The sequence below is a fragment of the Aulostomus chinensis genome, chromosome 17 (genome assembly GCF_037954235.1).
Source record: "Aulostomus chinensis isolate RoL2024-O1b breed Wild chromosome 17, RoL_Achi_v1.0, whole genome shotgun sequence".
Classification (NCBI taxonomy): Eukaryota; Metazoa; Chordata; class Actinopteri; order Syngnathiformes; family Aulostomidae; genus Aulostomus; species Aulostomus chinensis.
Window position 1 is genome coordinate 11,898,795 of NC_141336.1, and position 23,024 is coordinate 11,921,818.

General features: G+C 41.7%; 1 protein-coding gene across 1 annotated transcript in view; it reads right to left on the reverse strand.

The window, feature by feature from the left end:
- LOC147246301 (glutamate receptor ionotropic, NMDA 3B-like) overlaps positions 1-23,024 on the reverse strand; it is a 79,023-nt gene that overhangs the window by 29,526 nt on the left and 26,473 nt on the right. The window contains exon 2 of the mRNA XM_086182818.1: positions 3,254-3,948. Within this exon, the coding sequence (XP_086038944.1) occupies positions 3,254-3,948 (695 nt within the window). The remainder of the gene's footprint in view (positions 1-3,253; positions 3,949-23,024) is intronic.

Consider the following 23,024-nt stretch of genomic DNA (forward strand, 5'->3'; position numbering starts at 1 on the left):
CAGGCTGATAAGTCAGCCTGCAGCGTCGGAGAAGGATTGCTTCCTGTCAATAACACCTGGCTGCAGTTAACATGCTCTGAGTAAAAGTCAGCAGAGTGCCCTGTAAATGATGACTCTATAACAGTGTCCAAGGCATTTGTCACACTCGCTTATCACTTCATCTCCATGGTTCTTTAGAGGAAAGTCTACTTCCTGTGTGTGTACTCTATGTCTGGGATGATACCAGACTTGCTTGTTTCAGTGGTTCAAATCTCTTCAGAGGAGATGGAATCAGTGTGGCAACTGCGATGAGTGTGATGGCACTGACTGGCAGATTTCTTTCTGATAACAAACAGTCTCTTATCTATTTCCTCTCCTTTTTTGTCCTTTTTTTCCTGACTTCTCTTTGACTTTATTTCTGTTTTTCTTTACTTGTTTCCTACTTCCCCTGTCTTTTATGTTTGACTATTGTTTCCTTTCTCTCTAATGTATTTTTGGGAGTAATCATCCAGGGATTCGTTTTTTTCTCTGGACATTTGGAAGAACTACATCAAAAGTAGTCTCACTCCTTAGCTTTTGAATTGGAAACAGTGATATTATGCACTTCTTTCCTCTCCCTTCTATCTCCAGACCATCCTCCCTCTCTCTCTCTCTCTCTCACTCTCTCCGCTTGCCTTCCTCACCGTTTCCCTTGGGCATTGAGCTGTTAATTGCCTTTTCCATGTGGAAGTCTCTCACTTCCCTCAGCTTTGTTAGTGCTCTGTGGAGCAGTGGCACGTCTGGCTGTTGCAGGGGCGGATAAGAATCGGGGACTACACCGGAGGGCAAAGAGTCTTACTGGACTGGTTGAATACTGCGATAGAACAACCTCTTTTATCGGTCTCTCACAGCCCAGGAACAAAGGTCACTTACACTATGGCGTGAATGACTCTATTATAAATAGTCTATTCTGATAGCATTGACTGTGTTCCAATTGGCACTCCACAGGAACATTTCCCCTGCAGCCCTGCCGAAGTTTGAGTCAGATTAAAAACATTACTTACTTCTTTATTCTGTAGAGTTTAAATGAACTATTAATCACTTCAAACCTAATAAACTTGTCACATAATATTGTTTTGTTACCCAATACTCACTTTGCTTTAGCCTCTAGCCTTCCATTCTAATTGTTCTGTTCAACTAAACTGCTGAAGTAGGGAACTAAATGAGAATCCAGTTTGCGATTATGTGGATGATGTTGATGATCACTCTCAGCTGGCAGGCACGGTGTGTGTTCAATGTTTGTTCAAATCACAAATCCTTCACTCAGTAGCTACAGAATTTGGATGCGTGTTGTTTTATCCATTGAGCTATTTGAAGAACAGATCTGTGTCATTTGGCTGAGCAGAGAATTTTAAGTTTGGAATAGCCGGCGCTGGAGAGCATCACTCAGGCAGAGTGGCAATATAAAAGGGTTGTACAGTGTGTTTGAGTTTTTTTTCCTTAAGTGTGTACACATGTGAGGATTAAAGCCCCTTTTCTGCTGTAAGTGAAATTGTTTATGGTTTAATATGTTTCTCAATATGCTTTTTCTGTGTGTGTGTGTGTGTGTGTGTGTGTGTGTGTGTGTGCGTGTGTGCGCGCGTTATCACACCTTGACAGAGACCCGTGAAAGCTGTCAGAGGCCCTTTTAGGATCTACAGGGATTGAAGCAGCAGCAACATTAAAGAGAAACAGACAGAATTGTCCATCACTCTGTGAATCTGTATGCCATATAAAGACCCCCTTTTATGACAACGCTATTTAGCAACATCCATTACCCCCCCCCCCCCCCCCCACCACCACCACCACCGCCACTCCCCTGTAGTGCAGAGGACAAACAAGGGCAACGACTGGAGCGTACGGTCCCAAGAGTGGGGCCAGCAAGTCCTCACAAAAAAGTGTCAGTCAAAAACTAACGAGCCCGAAAACATTTAGGGACGTGACTTAGTGATTCAGTTGTAGTTTGCCAAAGAGTCAAAGAAATACAGCCGTAACTGCATGGGCTGACAGTAATAACCAAATTGTTGGGGGTCACATAAAGCCAAAAGGATACAGTTCATTTTTTCTAAGAGTTTCCTGTGTCTCTTTTTGATTTTTTAAAAACATTATTGTGTTTTAATGAATTAGCACTAAATAATTTCTATTTTTACATTATTGCACGCTTCCTAACATCAACCATGATAAAAATCCAAGATGGATGGAACAAAAACACAAATAAATCATGAAGCCTTGGATGTCAAGGTAACAGAGACACACTTTTGGGAAACTGATTTTGCTGATTTGAACGTTTTGTTGTTGTTGTTTTTTTTTTAATCGTCTATTTCTGCAGGCAAGGCAAACCAAGCTCTGTTCACTTGCAGATAAGCTTGCAGATAATCCTGATCCCAAAGGTCTGCTGGGATAAGATCACACTGTTGTCCTTTTAATGGGGTAAAATCAGTTCTCTCTGCAAGCTTACACATGTTGTGCGATTTGTCTCCTCTTCAGCGGTTTCCCTCCAACGCACTTGTTCACGAACTAAAAGTGCTCAGATCGTTTTTTTGTGAAGTCGAGTGTCTCAAATGTCAAATTTTCACGAGCCTGGCATAGAAATTGAAGGGTGATTAGCCTAGCTTGCTAGCATTAACCCTGATGTTTCAACACCTGGTGAAGAAGCCCCTGCACAATTGATGGGTTCATCCTGAATTATTTATTCCAAGGTTGCCATCTCTTTTCCAAAGGGCCAGATGTTGTGATGTCAACATTTTTAACTGCAGACTGGTTGTCCTGTAACCTCAGAACTTCTTACTCCACCTTTGATTAGACTCACCATAAAGCATGATATACTGACCCACATACAGAGCCAATGGGAAGACTTAAATTACAGATGGGCTGAACTGCATGCTGACATTTTACCTCTCTGATAGCCATTTGAAGCACCATATCTAATAGAGTGCCCCCTAGACTGAAACTGCATCAATCAAATCCAGTACATGATCGGTTGTTGCCAACATCTCACACCCCATGACACGACACAACAGGGGACACAACCAAAGTTTAACCAAATAACACAAAACCGAGCCTACATAAACTCATTTTTTTTGTTGTTTTTCCTGCTACAATAAAGTTTAACTTCAGTTCAACTTTGAAACTTTGAATTAAAAACTGCTGGCTGCAAAAGGTGAGTGAAACTTTGTTTGAGTAATTGGCAATATGCCGTTTCAATTAGTGTGTGCATAGTGTGTGTATGTGTGTGCGTGTGTTTGTGTGTGTGTACCTGGTTAGATATTGTCCTGAAGAAGGAAGGTCATGTCGGTTGGATTTGTCATAACAATTCACCATATTTTGGATCAGCGCCAAGTCTGGCCTCACCATGGTGGCTGCGGTAACTGCTCGGCCAATCAGCTGCAAAGCATCCCGAATGTAGAAGCTGATTGGCTTGCGTCCGACCTCGCCATAAGCCAACAAGCCAAGGGGACCTCCTAAGGTGTGTAGCGAATCTGGTGACAAGGGATATCCCATGATCCACTGCAGCGCTGGTAGTGCAGGAGCCAGTCGCTGAGCAGCACGCAGGACAGAGGAGAGACACTCTGGGTCGGAGCCCAGGAGGAGAACAGAGGAAATGGGGGAGGGGGAGCGCAGGAATTGGGAAGAGAGGATCTGTAGAGCCTCTTCTTCCCTCTGATCTTCCCTCCTCTCCTCACTGGCGTCCCCCCTTCTATCCCCACCGCCTGTGATGTGGGTCATATTGATAATGTCCCACAAGTGCCAGGCAGAGCCACTATGCATCTGCAGGTGAGAGAGCAACCCATTACCACCTTCTTCCCACCCGGGGCAGATCACAGCTGCTCCGCCCCAGCTGCCGTCCCCCTGGCTACCTCTGTCCCTGTCTCCCCCCTGAAGGACGGCCAGAAGCAGACTGCCCAGGGACGATGGAGGCACGCGGGCAGACATCTGCAGGTGATATCGGTTCTATGTGAGAGGACAGGGAGGGGGTGATGGGGGAGTTGAAACAAGAGGAGTGAAGAAAAGGGAAGACAGAAAAAGACAAGATCAAAAAAGAGATTAATGGATATCTTCCGGGCTGAATAAAATAAAATCACATTAAATGCAGCTTTCATGAGCATCAGACTATGCTACAAAACAATCCCAGTTGTTTCAGTAATTCATCACAACACTGATCAGAAACAATCTGTCACACTTGTTCATTATCCCTCACTCTGAATAAGAGGAGCCACGCTGATTCAAACAAGGAGTCAATGATTCACATCTAATCTGCAACATCACAGTTGGTTTGGCAAGATAACAGTAGCATCCACAGTTCATCCAGAAGCCTGCATTTCCATACCCCACAGAAAACACTGGCTTGTTTCATACTGTTCCAAACTGGATAACACTGTTGTCCTTGAATGCAGCTCACAGATGGACCTTCCCCCTCCTTCCTTTGGGGCTTCTATCCATTTTTCATCCTATCACTGCTTCAGGCAAGGTTGAGAGGGGGAATTCTTTTCATATAGAGAGCCCCAAAGTTTATCGTATCATGATTTAAGATTAGCTCTGGGTGGCTCTCTGTCATTGAACTGAGATGATAGGTATGCACTTCACATTATGCACATAAATATCCTTTGGCATAAATATATCTTATCTGCTGTTGCATGTGCCAAAAAAAACGGAATTAATTGAATTTATACATATGTAGTACATTCATGCAGGTGGATACAGTTTGCATAGATAAACTTGTGGCAAACACACACAGACACACCACACACACACACACACACACACACAATGCTTGTGAGTCTTAAGCTGAGATATCCAACTACAACTCATGCACATTCATTCAAATGGAAATATCCCACCCGGGAGAACAAAGTAAACAGAGCGACCCACTGCTGAACGTCCTTCAGTCCCTTAAGGGAAGTGGAAAATATTTGACTGAAGCTTGCAGAGACATGGATGATTTAATTCAGCGTATCTATTCATCCTCCTGGGAGATGCTAGGTGTGTCTGAGGGGAGAAGAGAAGATAGGCCTCATCGTTTGAACTCAATAGGGGGGCCGCAAAAAAAAAGAAAAAAAAGAAAAAAGGTGGAGGCGGCTGGTGAGTTGGGTGGCTGTACAGCAGTGGGTGGCACAGGGGATAGGACAGAGATAGGAACGAAGTGTCCACTACAGTTGTGAACATTATTCGGTGTATTACAGTCAAGAATTAAACTGGCATTATGCATATTTTGTCAAGGTATGACAATGAAAGATCAAACCACAGCCTTGAGGCAGCTGGAGGAATTAGTATGTAAATCTATAACTGCTCTCATTCCAGGCTGCTCTGTAGCAGCCATATGTCTTATATAATATGTACGGCTAAATGATGCGTGACAATGTTGTATTATAGGATAAAATATGAACAAACATTGTAAAATGCATATATAGTAATGAAACGAAACATAGTTGCAAATCTAAAGCTGGACAGGAGGATTCTTACTAAATACATCATTGTCAAAGTAATAATGATCATCTGCAGGGTAACAGATGTTTTGTTTTATTATTTCATTATTTCATTTCATTCATTCATTTTTTTGGGGAGATACTCTTTTACATCTTTATCATGGCATGGACGCTGGAAGTGGGGGTGCTGGGGGGGGCTGCAGCCCTCCCAGGTGGCGAGAGGTCGAACTTACAATGATGCAAAAAAAAATGCATAAATTATTACACTGTAATCATTTTAAAATTATTTATTTTAAAGAACCCCACCAACATATTTTACGATTAAATGTCAAAAGCCTGATTTATTTGATTCATATAAACATGCACCACAAACACAGCGTGACGTAGCTTCCTACTGTGACTGGACGCCAACGACTTACTGTAGCTAGCGCAGTAGCGCTAGAACCTGAGTGAGCTGCATATAATATGAGTCAGAAAACAATTTAGGATTTTTTCAAAGATCCCCTGGGCATCATGATGCCAAACAGTGGAAGACAAATGCAGAATGTGTCAGTACGCAAGGGTGGTTGCGTGCGTGTGTCATGGTGTGTGTGTGTGTGTGTGTGTGTGTGTGTGTGTGCGTGCACGCGTGAGAGAGAGAGAGAGAGGGAGAGATTGGCTTTAAATGAGTTTTTGGAGTTTGATGCGAGGAGTTTGCCTTTTTAACGTTTGGTCAGTTACCCTTATAGCTTATCACTTGTTTATAAGACTGCCTAATCAAGCCATTGGGTGTGAAAGTCTTAATTAAAGACATTCTGATAAATATTTGCTTTTCATGTGTGATTCAATGTAACACATTCACAAGCCTGAGTTGAGAATTATGTAGTCTTTAGGTTGAAAAACTTCTGTAGGTCTCATACAAGTTGGTTGTGATGAGTCACCATGACATCACTGTAGTGTTTTTCAGCCCCCCCAACTCTGAATGACTTCCAGCGTCCCTGAACTTCATTTAGATAGGGGCAGCATGGCTCAGAGGTAGAGTGGCCATCGAGCAACTGAAGGGTCGCTGGTTCCATCCTTCCTTCCCCCGGTGACTGTGTCCAAGTATCCTTGAGCAAGATACTGAGCCCCTAGTTTCTCCTGATGGCCTGCGACGGACTGGCGACCCATCCAGGGTGAACCCCGCCTCTTGCCCCGGCCCCGGCCCCTCCCCGCAACCCCTAAAGGATACGCAGTATAGAAAATTGATGGATGGATGGAACTTCGTTAAGATTTGTGGCATTTAGCTGAGGCTCTAAACTAGAAGAACAGCCAGCGGAATTAAAAGTACAATTCTGGGAGAGGAGCAAAACTCAAGTTGTAAAACACAAGAAAATAAAAAAGGTAGATGAGGGAGGCTTGATTTGATTCTGAGGAGATAAGGAAATAAAACCAATGAAAAACACAAAAACACATCTGTTGAATTATTATAACAAACAGGTCTTTGTTTTCAGCTTTTGAACACTCCTACACAATTAAATCCAATGATTTATCAGCGCAATAACGCACAAGAGAGTATAATCAATGCGCGTACGTGTACACACGGGATGCAGCGTTATGTTCAAAGATGAATTTATGAATAAAAGCACAAACAGGGCATCAAGCAAGCAAAGGAAGTACATTGAGACTGTGCATCTTTTCTTCCACTGCACGTACCCAAGTACATGCAGAGGTATTTTCAGGGTAAACCAGCTAAAAAAAAAGCAGATTGATGTCACAAACGTGACAGTTTTAGAAAGCAGCATGGAAGGCAGTGACAGTGTTTCAGTGGCTACTATTTTCTACTTTTGCTCCAGTCTGAGAACATGCGTCACAGCATCAAACCGGAAGAGAGCTATGAACGATCACATTCACCCGAGTTTACCGCAATGCCTGTTGGAGCCTGAGCCAGAACTGGTATAAATCTGCATGATCTTGAAGTCGATGCAGATTACAACCATTTCTGATTACAGATAAAAGTGGTTGGCACGTTTAAAAAGCAGCTCTTCACCCATTTGTTCTGACTTGCCTCTTGTAACTTTTCCATTTATTGTCAGCTTTGCTTCTACTGCATTTAGGACTATTTATGTTGTTTGCCTAAGTGAAGCACATTTTTGATGATTGTTGAAAGGTGCTATACAGATAAAGCTACAAATGCTTTTTTTTTTTTTTTTTTTGGCCAAGGGAAATGGGCCTTTAGAAGTATTAGAGACACGTATTAAGAAACTTATATTTTCAACTGAGGGATGGATTGGGAGAAGCAGTGTGAAATGTGACAAATTTGTCGGGTTGTAGCAGAAACACCCTGTAATAACATGTTTATGACATGTTCTATCTTAAAGTTCACATCCAGAACAGTTGTATTCATCCTCCAAAACACAAAAAGCAACATTAGTATTCACGGAGTCATGTTTCTGCACACCTGATTATTCCAATATCCAACTGGATCTAGATTATGTCCATTTCAGCTCTGTTTCCAATGTACACTAAACTCTGAGGGATAATAGAGGGCATTTTAGCTAAATGCTCTATTATATTCATTATGTCACCATCTTTGCCCATCTGCAGGTCGATGCTGTCGAAAGTAACACGTGGTTTTGTCACAGCCATGAAAAAATAGCTGCCTACTGCAGCCAGAAATTACACCGATGACAGTGGTGAGAGGAAAAAGAACCCGAAACTATTAGCTGAGTTGGGTGATTATCCGTGAGTTTGTCATTATAGAAACCCCTGTCACCCACGAACAGTCCAGTGATACAGCTGCTTTAATTAACACCAAGACAAAATCCTTTGTGTTGCTTCTTAAGTGCTGCTGTGTATCAGAGGCAGTAAAATCCCTGCCAGTCAACAGTCCAGCTTAATCCAACATGTTGTCTACAGTAAACAAGCTGTGAGCGTTTGAGCTAACACCTGAGAGTTAAACATGTGAATACTTCAGATGGATCCACCACTGTGACAACCTTCATGAATTTGTGCTTATGACACCCTGGATTTAGATTCTTTGTCTTTTTTTCTTTTTTTTTTTACTGAACCTGAGGAAACCTGAGAGGAATTTTAATCTCTTGAGGAACCTTGGTCGTATTTTTTTTTTTTTTTATTATGTCAGAACCTAGACAAGATTTTTACTGACTATAGTCTGTAAAATATTCTCTTATGAAACTGATTTTTGTCTCGGCACATAGGGGACACACTGGACCAGCAAACAGCCATGCCACCATCTAAGTCCAGCATTGATGTTCAGGTCAGTCCACATTCAAGCTGATCTTTTTTCCAAGTCTTTTAAAGGCTTATTTATAAATGTCATGGATGTGCATTTTCGACCTGTGTGGATCTCCAGAGTGTGTATGTATGCGGCTGTGTGCATTTTGATATGTATCTTTTTCCCATTCCCAGGTAAACGCTCCATCTCCAAGCACATGGGGAGAAAAGACCAAGGATGCAAGATAAGCAAGCTTTATGGGATGTCAGCATTATTCAGGTATACAATAAAAGTCCATATGCTTTCTCACACATCTGCAAATTAGGAGCCTTGAACTGAACCACTGCCTCTAACAAACCAGTGCTTTTTGTTGTGCTGGCCCAAAGATTTTCATGTCTTCAAATAAACTTCATGAACGCATTCTTTGAAACTTACACGCACGCACACGCGCGCACGCACACACACACACACACACACACACACACACACACACACATGCATGCAATCAGAAAAGCACACATTTAGTACAAACAAACAAGCACACACACAAGCACCCATGCAAGAAGTCTCAGATCCAGTGCACAACGCCGTGGTGTGAATACTTGAGCATAAACCCGGAGGGATCGTTGGGCAATGTGGAGTAAGCAAACCAACATGAGTTCACTGAATCAGAACAGGAGGGAACAGCTCCCAGTTACTAAGCTCATTCCTTATTTAGGCTTCCATAAGAACAGCATCAACCCTTGGGAGGTGTGCAACTCAATGCACATTGCCAAAAAGAAAAAAAAATCCCTGTGTGAAAACGAAGCACAATAGAAACAGCAGCACCTGCAGTTTGAGAGCTTATTAAAGCTCTGGAGTCGAGGGGTGGGACTTGGGAGAATGCGTATGTGTGTAGTCGTGGAGGGCTAAAGGGGCCTAAGTTGTGAGCTGAAGCTCTGAAAAACTGGGTATCTCTTCTCCTCCTTCCTTATACAGCTTCAGCCTAGGGATCTCTTTAACTCGCTGCAGCTTGACTTATTGAGAAAGCCCACTGTAACTGTGGACCGACTTAACTTTGCAGTCATAAATCATTTGCAAACAGCAAAGCAGCAAGCAAGGGCCCACTTGGTGTTGTCCTCTCTTTCTCTCTGTTACATACAGCAGTGGTGGATCCCTGCCTGAGCCTTTGAATGGCTGCTTAGCTTCCTCCTCTGTCCAGAAACAAAGCTTACGGTCGGGGCAACACTCCAAAACCAACACTTCACTGAACACATTAATATTTCACCAGTGCTGTCACCTGGTGAGTTGGCTCCATGTAGAAGGATGGAGGCGGAGATAGGAGGTGAAAGAGAGAGCGAAAGAGATCGGTGTGAAGATGTAAATACGTGTTTGAGATGACGGATGGAAGAGAAATGTGGTTTAATATCCGTATTTGTGAAAGGAAGTAAAAGGTGATGGTTTGCATCTGAATGTGTGTGTGACAGAGAAAAGGAAAGTAGAGGAAGATTTTCTCAGCAGGGTGCAAGTGTGATATTTTAAACACCTAAAAACTGAATGTATTGTAACCTGAGTGTCAGACTGAAATGTCACAGCAGATTTGAGCATGTGCGCACATATTAAAAAAAAAAAAAATCCAAAAAAACGTAGAAATTTGATTGCACTTGCAGTGCGGAGATGTCTCCTGTCAAAAACAGAGGAAACTACAGGTCTTAGCTCACATATAATCAAGAATACGTGCAGTTTTTCCTCACACTTCAAATAAACAAAGTTGTTTGGATAGTTTATAAAGCAACATCGAAACGCTCTTTAGGTGACCAGACAGCGGCTAACACACAGTTTGCTGCTCTGCTGTGTAATTCTATGCAAATGACATTGTTGAATTTTCTCCTAATTTCCTTACGTCTTCTGGCACTAAGTGTAATATGGATGACTTTAATCTTACTCAGCCATGCTGCCAGAGACTGGAGTTAAGCTTGGTGAGGGGGAAAAGAGGCAGGGGCCGTAGCAAACACACACACAGACACACACACACACACACCAAACCACAATACACACCCAGGCAAAAGCAGAAAATTACATTTACGCTCTTCCACGTGCATGAAAGCATGCCACACATTCTCACGCTAAACACAACAGTGAAGCAATCAGCCACTTAGCACAGCAAATGACTACGGTTATCTAAGCATAACAGCCTGTTGGCTCAGAGAAACACAGTGATAAGCAGTAAGATACACACTATTAGGCGCCACCACAGGACAAACTGCAGATTGAGAGAGGGCCTAAATCTTGTTTCACGGTTAACAGTTGATGGAGATGCTGCATTGTCTCTCTGATTGTCACTGCTAAATTACATATGCAAATACCTTGACTCGATCCAATTCCGCCCACCAGTTTTCTTACAGTGATCGAGTTGAAAAATACGCAAAGGGATGGTCGTCCATGGGGGAGGCAGATGTAACAGCTGGCGAAAAGTGGAAAGTGCTCTTTGAATTAGGTTTGATTAGAGTGAATGGTCGCCCGTCGCTTTGTCTGCTTGTAGCAGTGACAATTCAGTGACTGCTGGAGGTACGAGTGCGATGAGTCCATTAAATAAAAAGATCTTGTTAGTTTCCATGGCGGTTTAGTAAGTTAGGAAAGACAAGTGCAATTTCTCAGGACTACAATGGTGTAGTCCTGAGAAATTGTTTTTAAAGACCTTAGAATACATGATGTCTCCTCTTATGTTTCCTCTTTTCCTCCAGGGTAAGAGTTTATGGATTGGCTGAGAGAAAATGGGACTTTGTCATGTTGTACATCAGCCTCAAACCAAACCTAGACTAAACAAACCATTTGATGGAATATTGTTCTCAGTGTGGCTCCAAATTAATTTAAATGATCAAGACACAGAAGCACATTAGCATTTTTTTCTCCCACCCTGGAGCATTATGAGTTAGTGTAGAATTGAAAGGGCACGCATACATGTATTACTAAACACAAACACAGGCACAGACTGAGTGAAGAAGTCTTTGCTTCATGTTTAAACTAGTTTTAAATCAACCAGTGTAATCAAATGGCCATCCGGAGGGAAAAACTAAACCGCAAGCGCACATCAAAGTATGAAAATCCTTCGTAGTCTGTAATGTTGAAAAAAATGAAGTAATCCAGTGCGGAGTGTTCACTTTCATTATCAGTTGACTTCTGATTTAATGAGCCTCTACGGGCCTGCAAATGTCCTGATGTCATCAATAATAATCAGATCGAGGAAACAGCGGGGGGACTGAATGTGCTGTTCTAGACTGGTTAGTCAGCCAATGTTAGTGCTGAGTGCACTGCTAGCATGGGTGAAGGCTGTCATCTCAGCACGCTGCATGGGCGCCTCTTTTGTCAGAGCTCCTTTGATCCCCTCAGTTGCAGAGATACAAGCCCACAGCCGAAATATGCTGAATGAATTCATGCATCAACCCCTCACCTCCCCCCGACAAACAGCCTCTAGCCCCTTCACTATTTATGATCATAATAGCTGCTGTTATTTATTAAAAAGAGCGATTGTTGTCCTTGCTCTATAAACAATGTTGTTTTCTCTGCCGGAGAGAATAATATTTGTCCTCTTGGTGCAGCCCTATGTGTGATATGAAGCGGCATAGTGAATAGGATGGTGATTGATTCCTGTGTTGAACAGTGAAGAGAGGTACAGAGGAAGGCTAATCTGAGTTATGATTGCCACTGTAATCGCATTTTCTCTCCTGACTCATCCATCGGCTTCTACAGTACCGCATACATGCTGTATTCTGATTATGCTGCACATCTGTCAGTAACTGTACCAAGTCTGAATGATGGCGGAGGAAGAGGAGGTGTGTGTGTGTGGGGGGGTGCTCCCTCTTGAAGACCTTCCTCTGGTTTTCCATCACAACACTTTGCTGGATCATAACTCTCTCTCCCCTTTACCGCAACGTATTCTTTAATCTTCCTCTCTCGCTCACTTGCAAACCTCCTGGAGGTGGCGTCAAGCATTTGCAGTAATCATGCCATCATGTTGAGGGTGAAATAAGCTGTTTTTGGTGTTTTTGAGGGGTGTTGGTGCAGAGGCTGTCAACGAAGAAAATAGCCTTGTGCTGGGTCATAATAGCACCAGCAGGCAGCTGGAACGATGAGAAGGCAACATTATTTAGTTAGCGGGAGAATGATACCAAACAGTTCCCCAAGTACAGATGCAAAGTGGCGTGATGTCATTAACAGTCAGCCCATGGGAAACGTTGCTGAAAGCAGCAAAAAAAACTTCAGGAGGGAAACATTTATTTACAAGATCCCAGCGGTGAAAGCATGTCAGGCCTGTAATGAGGTATCTGGAGCTTTGGGGACTGTGTGTCTGTCTAAATACAAGTGGTACTGATTTTTGTGCATGTTCACTTGTGTGTGTGTGTGTGTGTGTGTGTGTGTGTGTGTGTGTGTGTGTGTGTGTGTGTGTGAAATTCTTCATGAAAAGGATCTCTTTGCTCCAGTCACGTTAAATACTCTGACCAGACTTCCCAGGAGTAAAATAATACACCAAGAGAGATGGAAGTCATTCAGAGGCAGTGTGTTTGTGTAAGAGAGTCAAGGTTGTGTGTGTGTGTGTGTGTGTGTGTGTGTGTGTGTGTGTATGTTTCAGGATGGATGGGCTTGTGGTGAGTAAATGACCTGCCTTGATTCAGCCTATCAACTGAGCTCTCCACCCAGACTCCCTGATATCCCCTTTCATCCATCTCTATAAGCGAGAAATGATGGAGAGATGGAGAGAGGGGGGGGGGCAGGAGAAGAATATGCACGGAGAAGAGTGAAACGATTTCAAATACAAGAGCCGAACATAAAGAGGCTAATTAGAGAAGTGGGAAAATTTTTGGGCGCAAGAGCGACAGAGATGGAATAAGTGAACAAAAAAAGACTATTAGTTTCTAATCTGAATCTGGGGCAAAATGTATGACAAACGGCTTCCTGTTAACAACAAAATTGCCTCTTTAATCTGACCGCGCGTTAGTCAAATGAGGTGCCATTTGGGGTGAGACACACATGAGCATGCTGTTTGGCTTCCAGCCACTTGATGCTACATGATCAAATATGCATTGCTGCAGAAGTAGCCACTGTAGAAATTGATACGTCCAACTAAAGAGGTTAATTACAAAATGGATTATCAGCCATTTAAAAAAAAACAAAAAAAAGCTTATTCTGAAAACGATTCCTGGCAACAACGTGAGCCACATTTCAGATTAGTCATCTCAATACCGTTGCTTATAAAACTGTTGTGTTTACCACAAGAATAAAGAACATTTGCAGGAAATGAAACTCAGCGGTACTGTGTTCTATTTTTTTTTCCCAGACTAATCCTATGGGCCCCACCTACCCTCAGGGGGAATGGTCTGGAGGGTTTCTAAATAGTTCTCAACGTCTTTTGTTTTTGTTAAAGAAACAAAACAAATGACTTGGAGAAGGTAATTTGAAAGACCATGAGCTCTGTAAAACAACACTGGGGACAAGGATATGGATGCAGATGCAGACAGAAACATTATAAGTATGCACTTAACAATTGGTAATGAGGTACAACAGGAAGCATCGTGCTGAGGAGAACCTCTGGCGGTGTAAGTGCTGTATCATGGCGTATTTCCAAGTGAAGAAAAGAAAAAAAAGGTGGGAAATTACTTTGGGAGGAGTTTGATGGGGACACTGGAACACGGCCCTATCACCAACATCTCACAGTGCCAGATGAGCGACAGTGTACACTTATTTGAATAACCTGAAGCACGCTTTATGTTCGATGGATTTTCCTTGTTTTCTGAAGTGTGCTTTTACTGAATGGACAGTGTTACTCCTGCGTAGATCATTACACCTGCGCAGGAACTGTAGTTGTCCCTCTAACTAGTGCTACCCATACATCAGATGACTTGGAAAAGACTTGTGGGAAACTACCATCTCACATCTGCTCACATCTAAAGACAAGTTTTTGGAGTTTTGAGTCGCAGCCTAGTCTCAGACTGAGATTTTACAAAGACTGAATCTTACAGGGTCACTATTTACAAGACTACGAATAGATTCTTTCAGTAATTTTTTTCTTTAAATCATATATTTTATATGTATTATATATTTATATATAGTTCTTCATATTTTTTCTTTTTTTTTTCCCTTTCCTTCTCCACTCGGTCGTGATATGTTGGAGTGTTGACATTGAGCAAGCTGGGCTGTTCTGCCCACAGCTCCTCTTTCTGAACGGTCCATGTTGATCGGGACGTCCTTTGCTGTTGCCGTTCATCCATGCCACCAACAAATACTGTCTCTGCCACCAATACGGTGATTGTTTGTCTACCAGGTTTCCTGTATCTGGTTTTGTTTGAGCTCATCTATTGGTTGCTGTGTTAGGTCACTATAAAGACTGAAAGACTTGCGCTAACATCAAACTGATGTTTTCGTAAGCCCGATTCTAGGAAAAGACTGATCAAAAACAGCTCAGTTTACCATCGTATACTTAACCATTGAGATGATGGGAGCGCACCGTGACTCCAGTAAAATTCCGAAAATTTCCTTTTGACTTTCAGTTTTTAGTCTGTGACCATGAAAATCTCTGGTGTAAACCCAGCATAAAACATATAAATGTTTGTAATTGAGTTAACATGTGACTAATATCACCGATCTGATCTGAACAAAAAGGTTATTTCAGCTCAGTTTTCATAGAAACACTATTGATCAAAACTTGTGTATATGGTGTGTTTTGTCCCGTGATTTTTACTCCTTATAATAAAATGGAACTCTGGCGATGCTGCTTCATAGTAAAGGTATATAAATCTACTGCGTTTTGAGGTAACTGAAAGCAAGTGTCCTTTAAAGGTCACAGTTAATCCCAAATTATGCAAGAAATCTGTGTGATTTACTGGCTGCACAGAAATGGCAGGTAAAGGAAGTCAGTCTGGAAACTGAAACGGTGTTTATAAAGAACAGTAAAATTTCATGGAGTTTGACTAAGCTGGTTTGTTACAAGGCTTTTCATTACCATCTGACTGATTCTTATTGGATTTTTTAGCTACTTGCATTTGAAGAGGAGAACCCGGTAATGTTTCTCATGATCGACACAACAAACATTTTTTTTAGACCAGCATTTTTCTGCGACCAACATAACACGCAAGGATCTGAGCCTGTCATTAGCTCCTTTTCCCAACATGATTACTTATAGAGGCTGTCGCAGCGCGAGTTCACGGTAGCCATAATAGCGATCATTTTATTGTAAAGTATATTCAAACCGTCATTTATCTTGTGTTCATCTTGCACTCTTTTTTTTAAACAGCAACACACTGCTGGCAAGTGCCTTGCTCAAGGACAGCACAGTAGACATTTATAAAGTAAAGTGTGCGCACAAATGTTCTGTTGGTTTCAAAGTTAGCGACCTTGCCTGCCAGTTTGGCCGTAAGCTGTTACATTATGATGAGGTATGCATCACCCTGGGTTTTTCATCAGAGGCTGAATTACAAAACATAAACAACAGCTCTGTAGCCATTGAATGCTAATTTGAAAATGCAGTAAATAGCTCCCAGGAGGGAAATGTTTCGGCCTGTTCCCCTTTTTTCCTCGGAAAATGTTAAAAGAGTCATATTTTTACGGCTTGCTTGATTATTTATCCAAGCAGAGGGAGGAACACATTGACTGAGCTTATGTTGATCTCACGGCCAACCCTCATAAGAATAAGGCTCACCTAGAATGCTATTGTAAAAATTTGTGATGTTGTAAGGAAACAAGCATTTCACATAAAAATGTATGCAACCTCAGTGTTAGGTGCATTATCCTGCTCCCTTTAGAGAGCAAAAGCACTGATCCCTACCTGCTCATTCATTTTACACAGTAACAAGATTTGTTCCCATATAAATGCATAAACGGAGAATGTAACCGATGGTGTGTGACGGATAATAACCTGTCGCTCTTCTTACTTAAGGAACCAAGTAAATCAACAAGGATTTTTTTTTCTCAGGGTTTAAGTGGCATACTTACCATACACAAGGGGAATGATACAGATTAAAAAATGCAAGTATTATTACAAGAACCTTGCACTTAACATAGCCCCTGAGTCCTTCACGCCTTGTAAATACACCATTAGTCATGTTGATGACTTATCCCGCATACAGAGGTCTGAGCTAATTGTTTACAGCATCATCTCCCCTCAGATGAAATGAGATGTCACATGCAGGAATTTGCTTAAAAGACAAAAATGCAGAACCATTTGGCTATATGTGTATTTTATATGTATGTTTATACCTTCTGTAGAAGGATGTTTACTGAATGTAACCCTGAAACCCCCCCCCCCCCCCACACACACACACACACACACAGCTGTCTGGACTGTTCAGTACACACTTCTTCCTTTAAGTTTCTTTCACAGTTTAGATGCTTTAACTCCAAAAGGATGCAGTCCAAGTGCATCATTTTAATTAGATGTCGACCAATCCCTACCTGCTCATGGTTCGGCTAATCAATCTACGCCGATCTCCAATCTCCAATCTCCAAACAATGTCAAGGTAATCAGAGGCACAATGCGTGTGCTGAATAACAGGAGAAACAGAAATTGTTTTTGGTGTCATTTATGCCGGCAACCTGCTAGCGATGGTGCTACACCGTGTTTGATCGAGCGGCTGTGGTGGACCATATCTGCTTAAGATTACTCAGTTACATTAGTTACTTTTAGTGCAGCAAAGCCTTAAAAGTAAAAAGCCAATAGGCAGTTACACACCTGTTCAACCAGCAGACATTTAGAACATGTGGAAAAGTGACATACTGTATGTACCTGCTTTATCTACAATCAAATCAATTTTGATTTATTTAATACCACATAAAGCAAGTCGATTAAGAGCAAGAAATTTGTGAGGGTGGCCCACAAAGGACTGCCTTTTGACAGACCTGTACTTTACATGACCAAGACAAGCTAATAGCAAATGCTAATAGAACATGCTAACCTAACCCTGCGATCCTACACGGCAAGCACAGGAGCTTCCTGGAGAGAATGAGGCCTTCTCAAATGACAAATCAAATAACCAAACCATACTGTAGGTATCATATCAGCCTTTAAGGTTCCATTACCATCCAGTCTCTGTCTTAACTGTGAATTAAATGAAGGCTTTTTTTTTCTTGTTTTTATTAACTTCAGAGTTGTACCTTTGTTTTCAATTTAGTTGCAATTTTTTTCCTCATCGCACCACAATGAAGCACACACACACACACACACACACACACACACACACACACACACACACACACACACACACACACACACACACACACTATCCTTATTAGGACATTCCATTGACTTCCATTCATGTGAATATCCTAACCCAAGCCCTAATCTTAATCCTAACCCATTGATGCCTAACCTCAACCTCAAACTAACTGCAATTTACACCTTCACGCTAACTTTGACCAGGCGTTCATAAATTAAGTTCTGCAGCATTAGGACCGGTCTTTGGTCCACATGAGGACTAGGGGTCCTGATAAGGTTAGTGTTTATTTCAGAAAAGGTCTGCAAAAGATAACAAAAACCAAGCACACACACACACACACACACACACACACACACACACACAAACACACACACACACACACACTGGCGCTGGCAGAAATGTTTGCAGTGCATGTTTTGATCTCATCCTTTTACTCATGTTTATGCACCCAGTTTGCTTTAGTCATCAGCTACAGAGGACAGCAACAAATGTTAAAGCAATTAATACCTAAAACCAAGCGTGTTCAAGTTTAAGCAACAAAGACCTCTAGTGAGAGGAGGGATCTTGTTTGTTAGGAGCAAACAAGGATGTGATATTGTTAGAACCACAACAGAACTCATCCTGACCGTCGTTACCTTTGAATCGCGATTTAATTTTGTGGCTTTGAAATGATGTCAGCAGGGGTGGGAAACACATACATGTTGTTCTGGAGGACAAAGACACACACGCCTGCTACCATGTACTTAAAGCTTTGAGATGTCGAATTTAACCAAACAAATGTTTTGGAAATGTGCCCAGTGGAGGAATATTATCAAATTACATTTCCATCTTGGACTGATAGATATTTTAGCCCTTATCCATCTTCTCTGATTTGATTTGTAAAGGGAGAGTCAAGTTGCCCTTGCCATTTCTCTTAAGTGAGATATTGTTTCAGAATACTGAGTTGGAGGTACTGAAGACGTAGCTCAGGCCATTTTATTCTAGCCATGCAAGACCCCCTCATTTATGTACAAATGTAATCACTATAGCATCGTTGGGCATTTGGCTGCTTCCCGTTGGGGTGCAGGAACATTAAGTCACTAATCTGACTTTCTGTTACTTCAGTTTCTGTATTAATTGCTGCATCAAATAAATGGAGCAAATCTCTGCACTAGGTCCTAATCACTTATCTGCTATTAAGGCTTCTAGCCAGAGGGTATAATTAGAGCAGTTAGTTGGGGAAAATAACTTGGTGTTATCATCAACAAAAGCGCAAGGGTGGCCCACATAGAGCTAGGCATCTACAGTTCAGAACAAAATAAAGGGATTAGACGGCAGCTTCTCTGCTGCTGGATGTTACTACATGTGAACTGTGCGATATGTGTGAAATGCTCATGTGCACTGTGTGTGTGTGTGTTTGTGTGTGTGTGTGAGTATTTGGAAGTGTCTGTTGCAGTTTTAGTGTGTATAGTAACAAAAATATCCAGACACAAAGTGTGGAGATCCAGAATTGTGTATGTATAAATATAAATATATATATATATATATGGGAGCTTGAGGGTTTTATGCAGTATCCTAGCTGTTCTTGGAACTGTGCTCTTCTGGACTGAGGTTTCAGTATTTGGTGCTGCAACCTGCTGGAGCAACTCTCCCAGTTTGGAGGTCACCGCCTGAGTGCTCCTATTACCATGGATATCACATCAGTACGTCATGAGTAGCTGAACCGCACAATGATTAAGTCAACCAGCGGTCAGAGGGTTTGAATCCCGGCCATGGAAGGGGAAGGGGAAGGGAACATCCAGGATAAAGGTCCTTAGGCAAAACCCCTAATGCTACACCTGCCTACCTCAGGGCATGAGTGACAAAATAAATGACAGAGTCAAACACGCTCGGACGTCTCCCTGGTCAATGAGGTCCGCGTCAAGTGCTAAGGAACCATGACAATCTGAGGAGAAATGGGACACTGGAACAATTGTTGGAATATATGTATTTACAATAATCTCTCTGTAAATGCCAACTCAGAGTTTAACACTCTACAAAGTCACCTCAAATTGTGAATAATAAAAAGATTGCATGCGTCAGATCTTCCTAAGTACTGGGATTTATGGGAGCCAAACTTAATTTCCTTTGTTGGCAATGGGGGACCATTTTGTTTAATTTGCGTGCGTGTGTGTGTGTGTGTGAGGGTGGTTTGTGTAGGTCAGCAGAGTTATATGGTCTACAGTGACATTTGACCCTGTTAAATTCTAACCAAATGCAAAGTAATATCCAGTGATCTGTAAACGTCCTCCCTCTGTCTCTCCTTCCCTCCATAGCTGTTTTTTTTCACTCCAAATTAAAATGAAGCACTGCATTCCAGTTGCTGATTGATGTTGATTGAAATATGTAAAGGGCATCAAAGAGCAATGAGCTTGTAGCCACACACACACACACACACACACACACACACACACACACACACACACACACACACACACACACACACACACACTCTCTGGGTTATGTAAATTATCCTCCCCGTGTGCTTGTGTGTATGCCCGAGCATGTGTCCTCCCGCACTCCGAAGGAACACATAATTTACCAAATAACATAGATAATTGTGTCAAGATTAACGATTTCATTTTGATTAATGCTTAATGTTTAATTAATTCAACTTAGGACTTTCCACTGCATAGTAAATCGGTTTCCTGTGTCAGTGTCAGGTACATTATGGGTAGTGAGTGTGCACACTGGTGGGGAACTGCGATAGATACATTTTATGTTAATCTCCTGGGATGATATTTGTGGGCTACCGGAAGAAATGAATAATTAATATCACCCAAATGAAATGAAGAGTAAGAAAATAATAAATAGCACATTGCGAGATATGCTATTTATTATTTTCCTACTCTGCATGTGTGTGTAAGGTTTGAGAACTCCACGTGTGTTTGTACGCTCCAATGCAGTCTAATATGGCGGGTATACACTGAAAGTGTGCATTTCTGAGTGTTCATCCATGTGCCAAAGCAGGAGAGATTATGCCAACAGCATGTATAATACGCATGAGCACGCGTGTGTGCATATTATGTCAGCGATTATATGCTCCCCTTTCTATCTGAGACATTTCTTTGAAGCTTAGGTTGGTGTACAAGACAAAGTAAGCATGAAATTGACACCCAATCCCATTGGCCGGACTACATCCACATCCAAATGAATCGCTTATCAGAGCAAAGAATGTGAGCCTTTCTAGTAATAATTCATCAATATAAGATATATGCCTGTAAGATATTCCATAGCCAGGATATGAAAGCTGACTGAACATCTTTTTTTAAATTTTTTTTTACCTCCTGTCAGTCCCTCCCTTCCCTGGTTCCTTCTCTCAGCTGGCATACCCTGCACCAATCTGCTAACCTGATTTCACGCAAAAATGAAATCCTCCTCATGTCTGATGTCTGCATCTCTCACTCAATCCTCATCCACCCCCAACAGCCAGCCGTCCTCTTCCTTCACGTTACCTAACCTGACATTTGTAGGGAATGCTGCCTCAAAGGGAAAAAAGAGGGTGCTTTTGGGGATGTATTGGCAGGTTTGAGAGAGATAGTGGGTAAGAAATCAATGTGTTTGTCGAGTGTGCTCTCATATTTAAGAAAGATTGAGCCTACGAGTGAAGGAGAACTGAAGAGAGAGAGGATGGAGTGTCACTGGCAGGTAGGGATGTGTTAAGAGGTAAATGGGAGACAGTGTAGCATTTGTGAATATGTTTAATATTAGTTTAAGTATCTCAGAGAGAGAGAGAGGGAGGGAGAGAAAGAGAGCGTGTGTGTGTGTGTATGTCGAAAACTACACTCCTAAGAGAGATCGAGAGAAAAATGAATTTCTGAAAGATAGCCAAGAGATAAAATGACATTTACGGATCAGAACTTCACACATCTTTCATTCTTGCAGTCTGTCCTTTTCCTTGAGAGCAATCTGTCACCATCGCGAGGACTTAAGCTTAGAGAAAAATGCAGATGGAAATATGCGCTCTTGAAAAAAAAGGGCACCATGACAGAGGCAGCAGCAGCTCTTCTTCTTATACAAGTATTTTTGGGTCCTTGGGGAGAACCTTTCACCATACTCTCCCACATTTTCCCACCGGCAGCAGTCCAATTCAACCTCCTGGCCACTACACCCACTTCTTTACTGAAGCATGACCAAATGGATCCACCTTAGAGTTTTATGGTAAAAGGAGTGTGAAATGTTTTTTTTTTTTTTGGAATAAATATGAGAATCGGCACCTCTGGTTCAGTTTTTGTTTGGACACAAAACACGAAGCCATGGGAGAATGACTGAGAGCATAATCCACCATTTTCTGCTTGAGAAGTCAGGTGACCAATTACCCCGTTACACGCGTGTGCGCGCGCGCGTGTGTGTATGTGAAACTACAAAGAGTATGGGGAAACAATTGAGCATAATAAGCTTTCACCGGTACCAACAAAAAGCTCTTCTGCCATTTAAGACTGATTCATGTTAACAGTTATATTCCCACAAAAAAAAAATCACATCAAATCAGCACAAAGGGTAAGATTTTATCACATTAATTGAATCTTCTTCACTTTAACAAGTTTCTGTCAGAAAAAAATAATAGCCTCTATGTCGGTCAGGTCTATTTTATTTGTATAAAATCATTTAACACAGTTTATATCAGGGCACTTTTCACATGGCGCAAGTCCAGACTTTTACATGTTATAAATATGAAATACAGAATATCATTAATATATAAATTAGTGTGGCTAAGAATAAGAACCTCAAAAGGCTACGGGATATGGATATTAAAATTATAATGTGTCATTTTTACATATAAATGAACGTCTTTGTCAAACAAATTACACACATCACTCATCAAGCTTATCGCCGCCAGGTTAATCTCGCTATATTTCATGGAGTTTTTCCATTAGGAGTTTTTAAATCTTGTGTTTGGGGGCAACACTGAGAAAATAAATAACTGTTACGTCTCGCCTGACACGACACACACCACAATAATTACAACTTCCGACCGTGCTGATGTTGTGATTACTACTTTATTCCAGGCGGTGGTAAAAGTTACAAGCTCTGTAGCTTTAAATCCATTTATCAATTAATCTGCGTTCTTCAACTTTGAAACACAAACTTTTCACGGTTGTAAATCCTGATCCAAACTATTATAAAATGACAAATGGTGCAAGGGTGCCCCCCCCACACTTTTTTTTTTTTTAGCGAATGTCATAACACAAGTGCAGATAACAA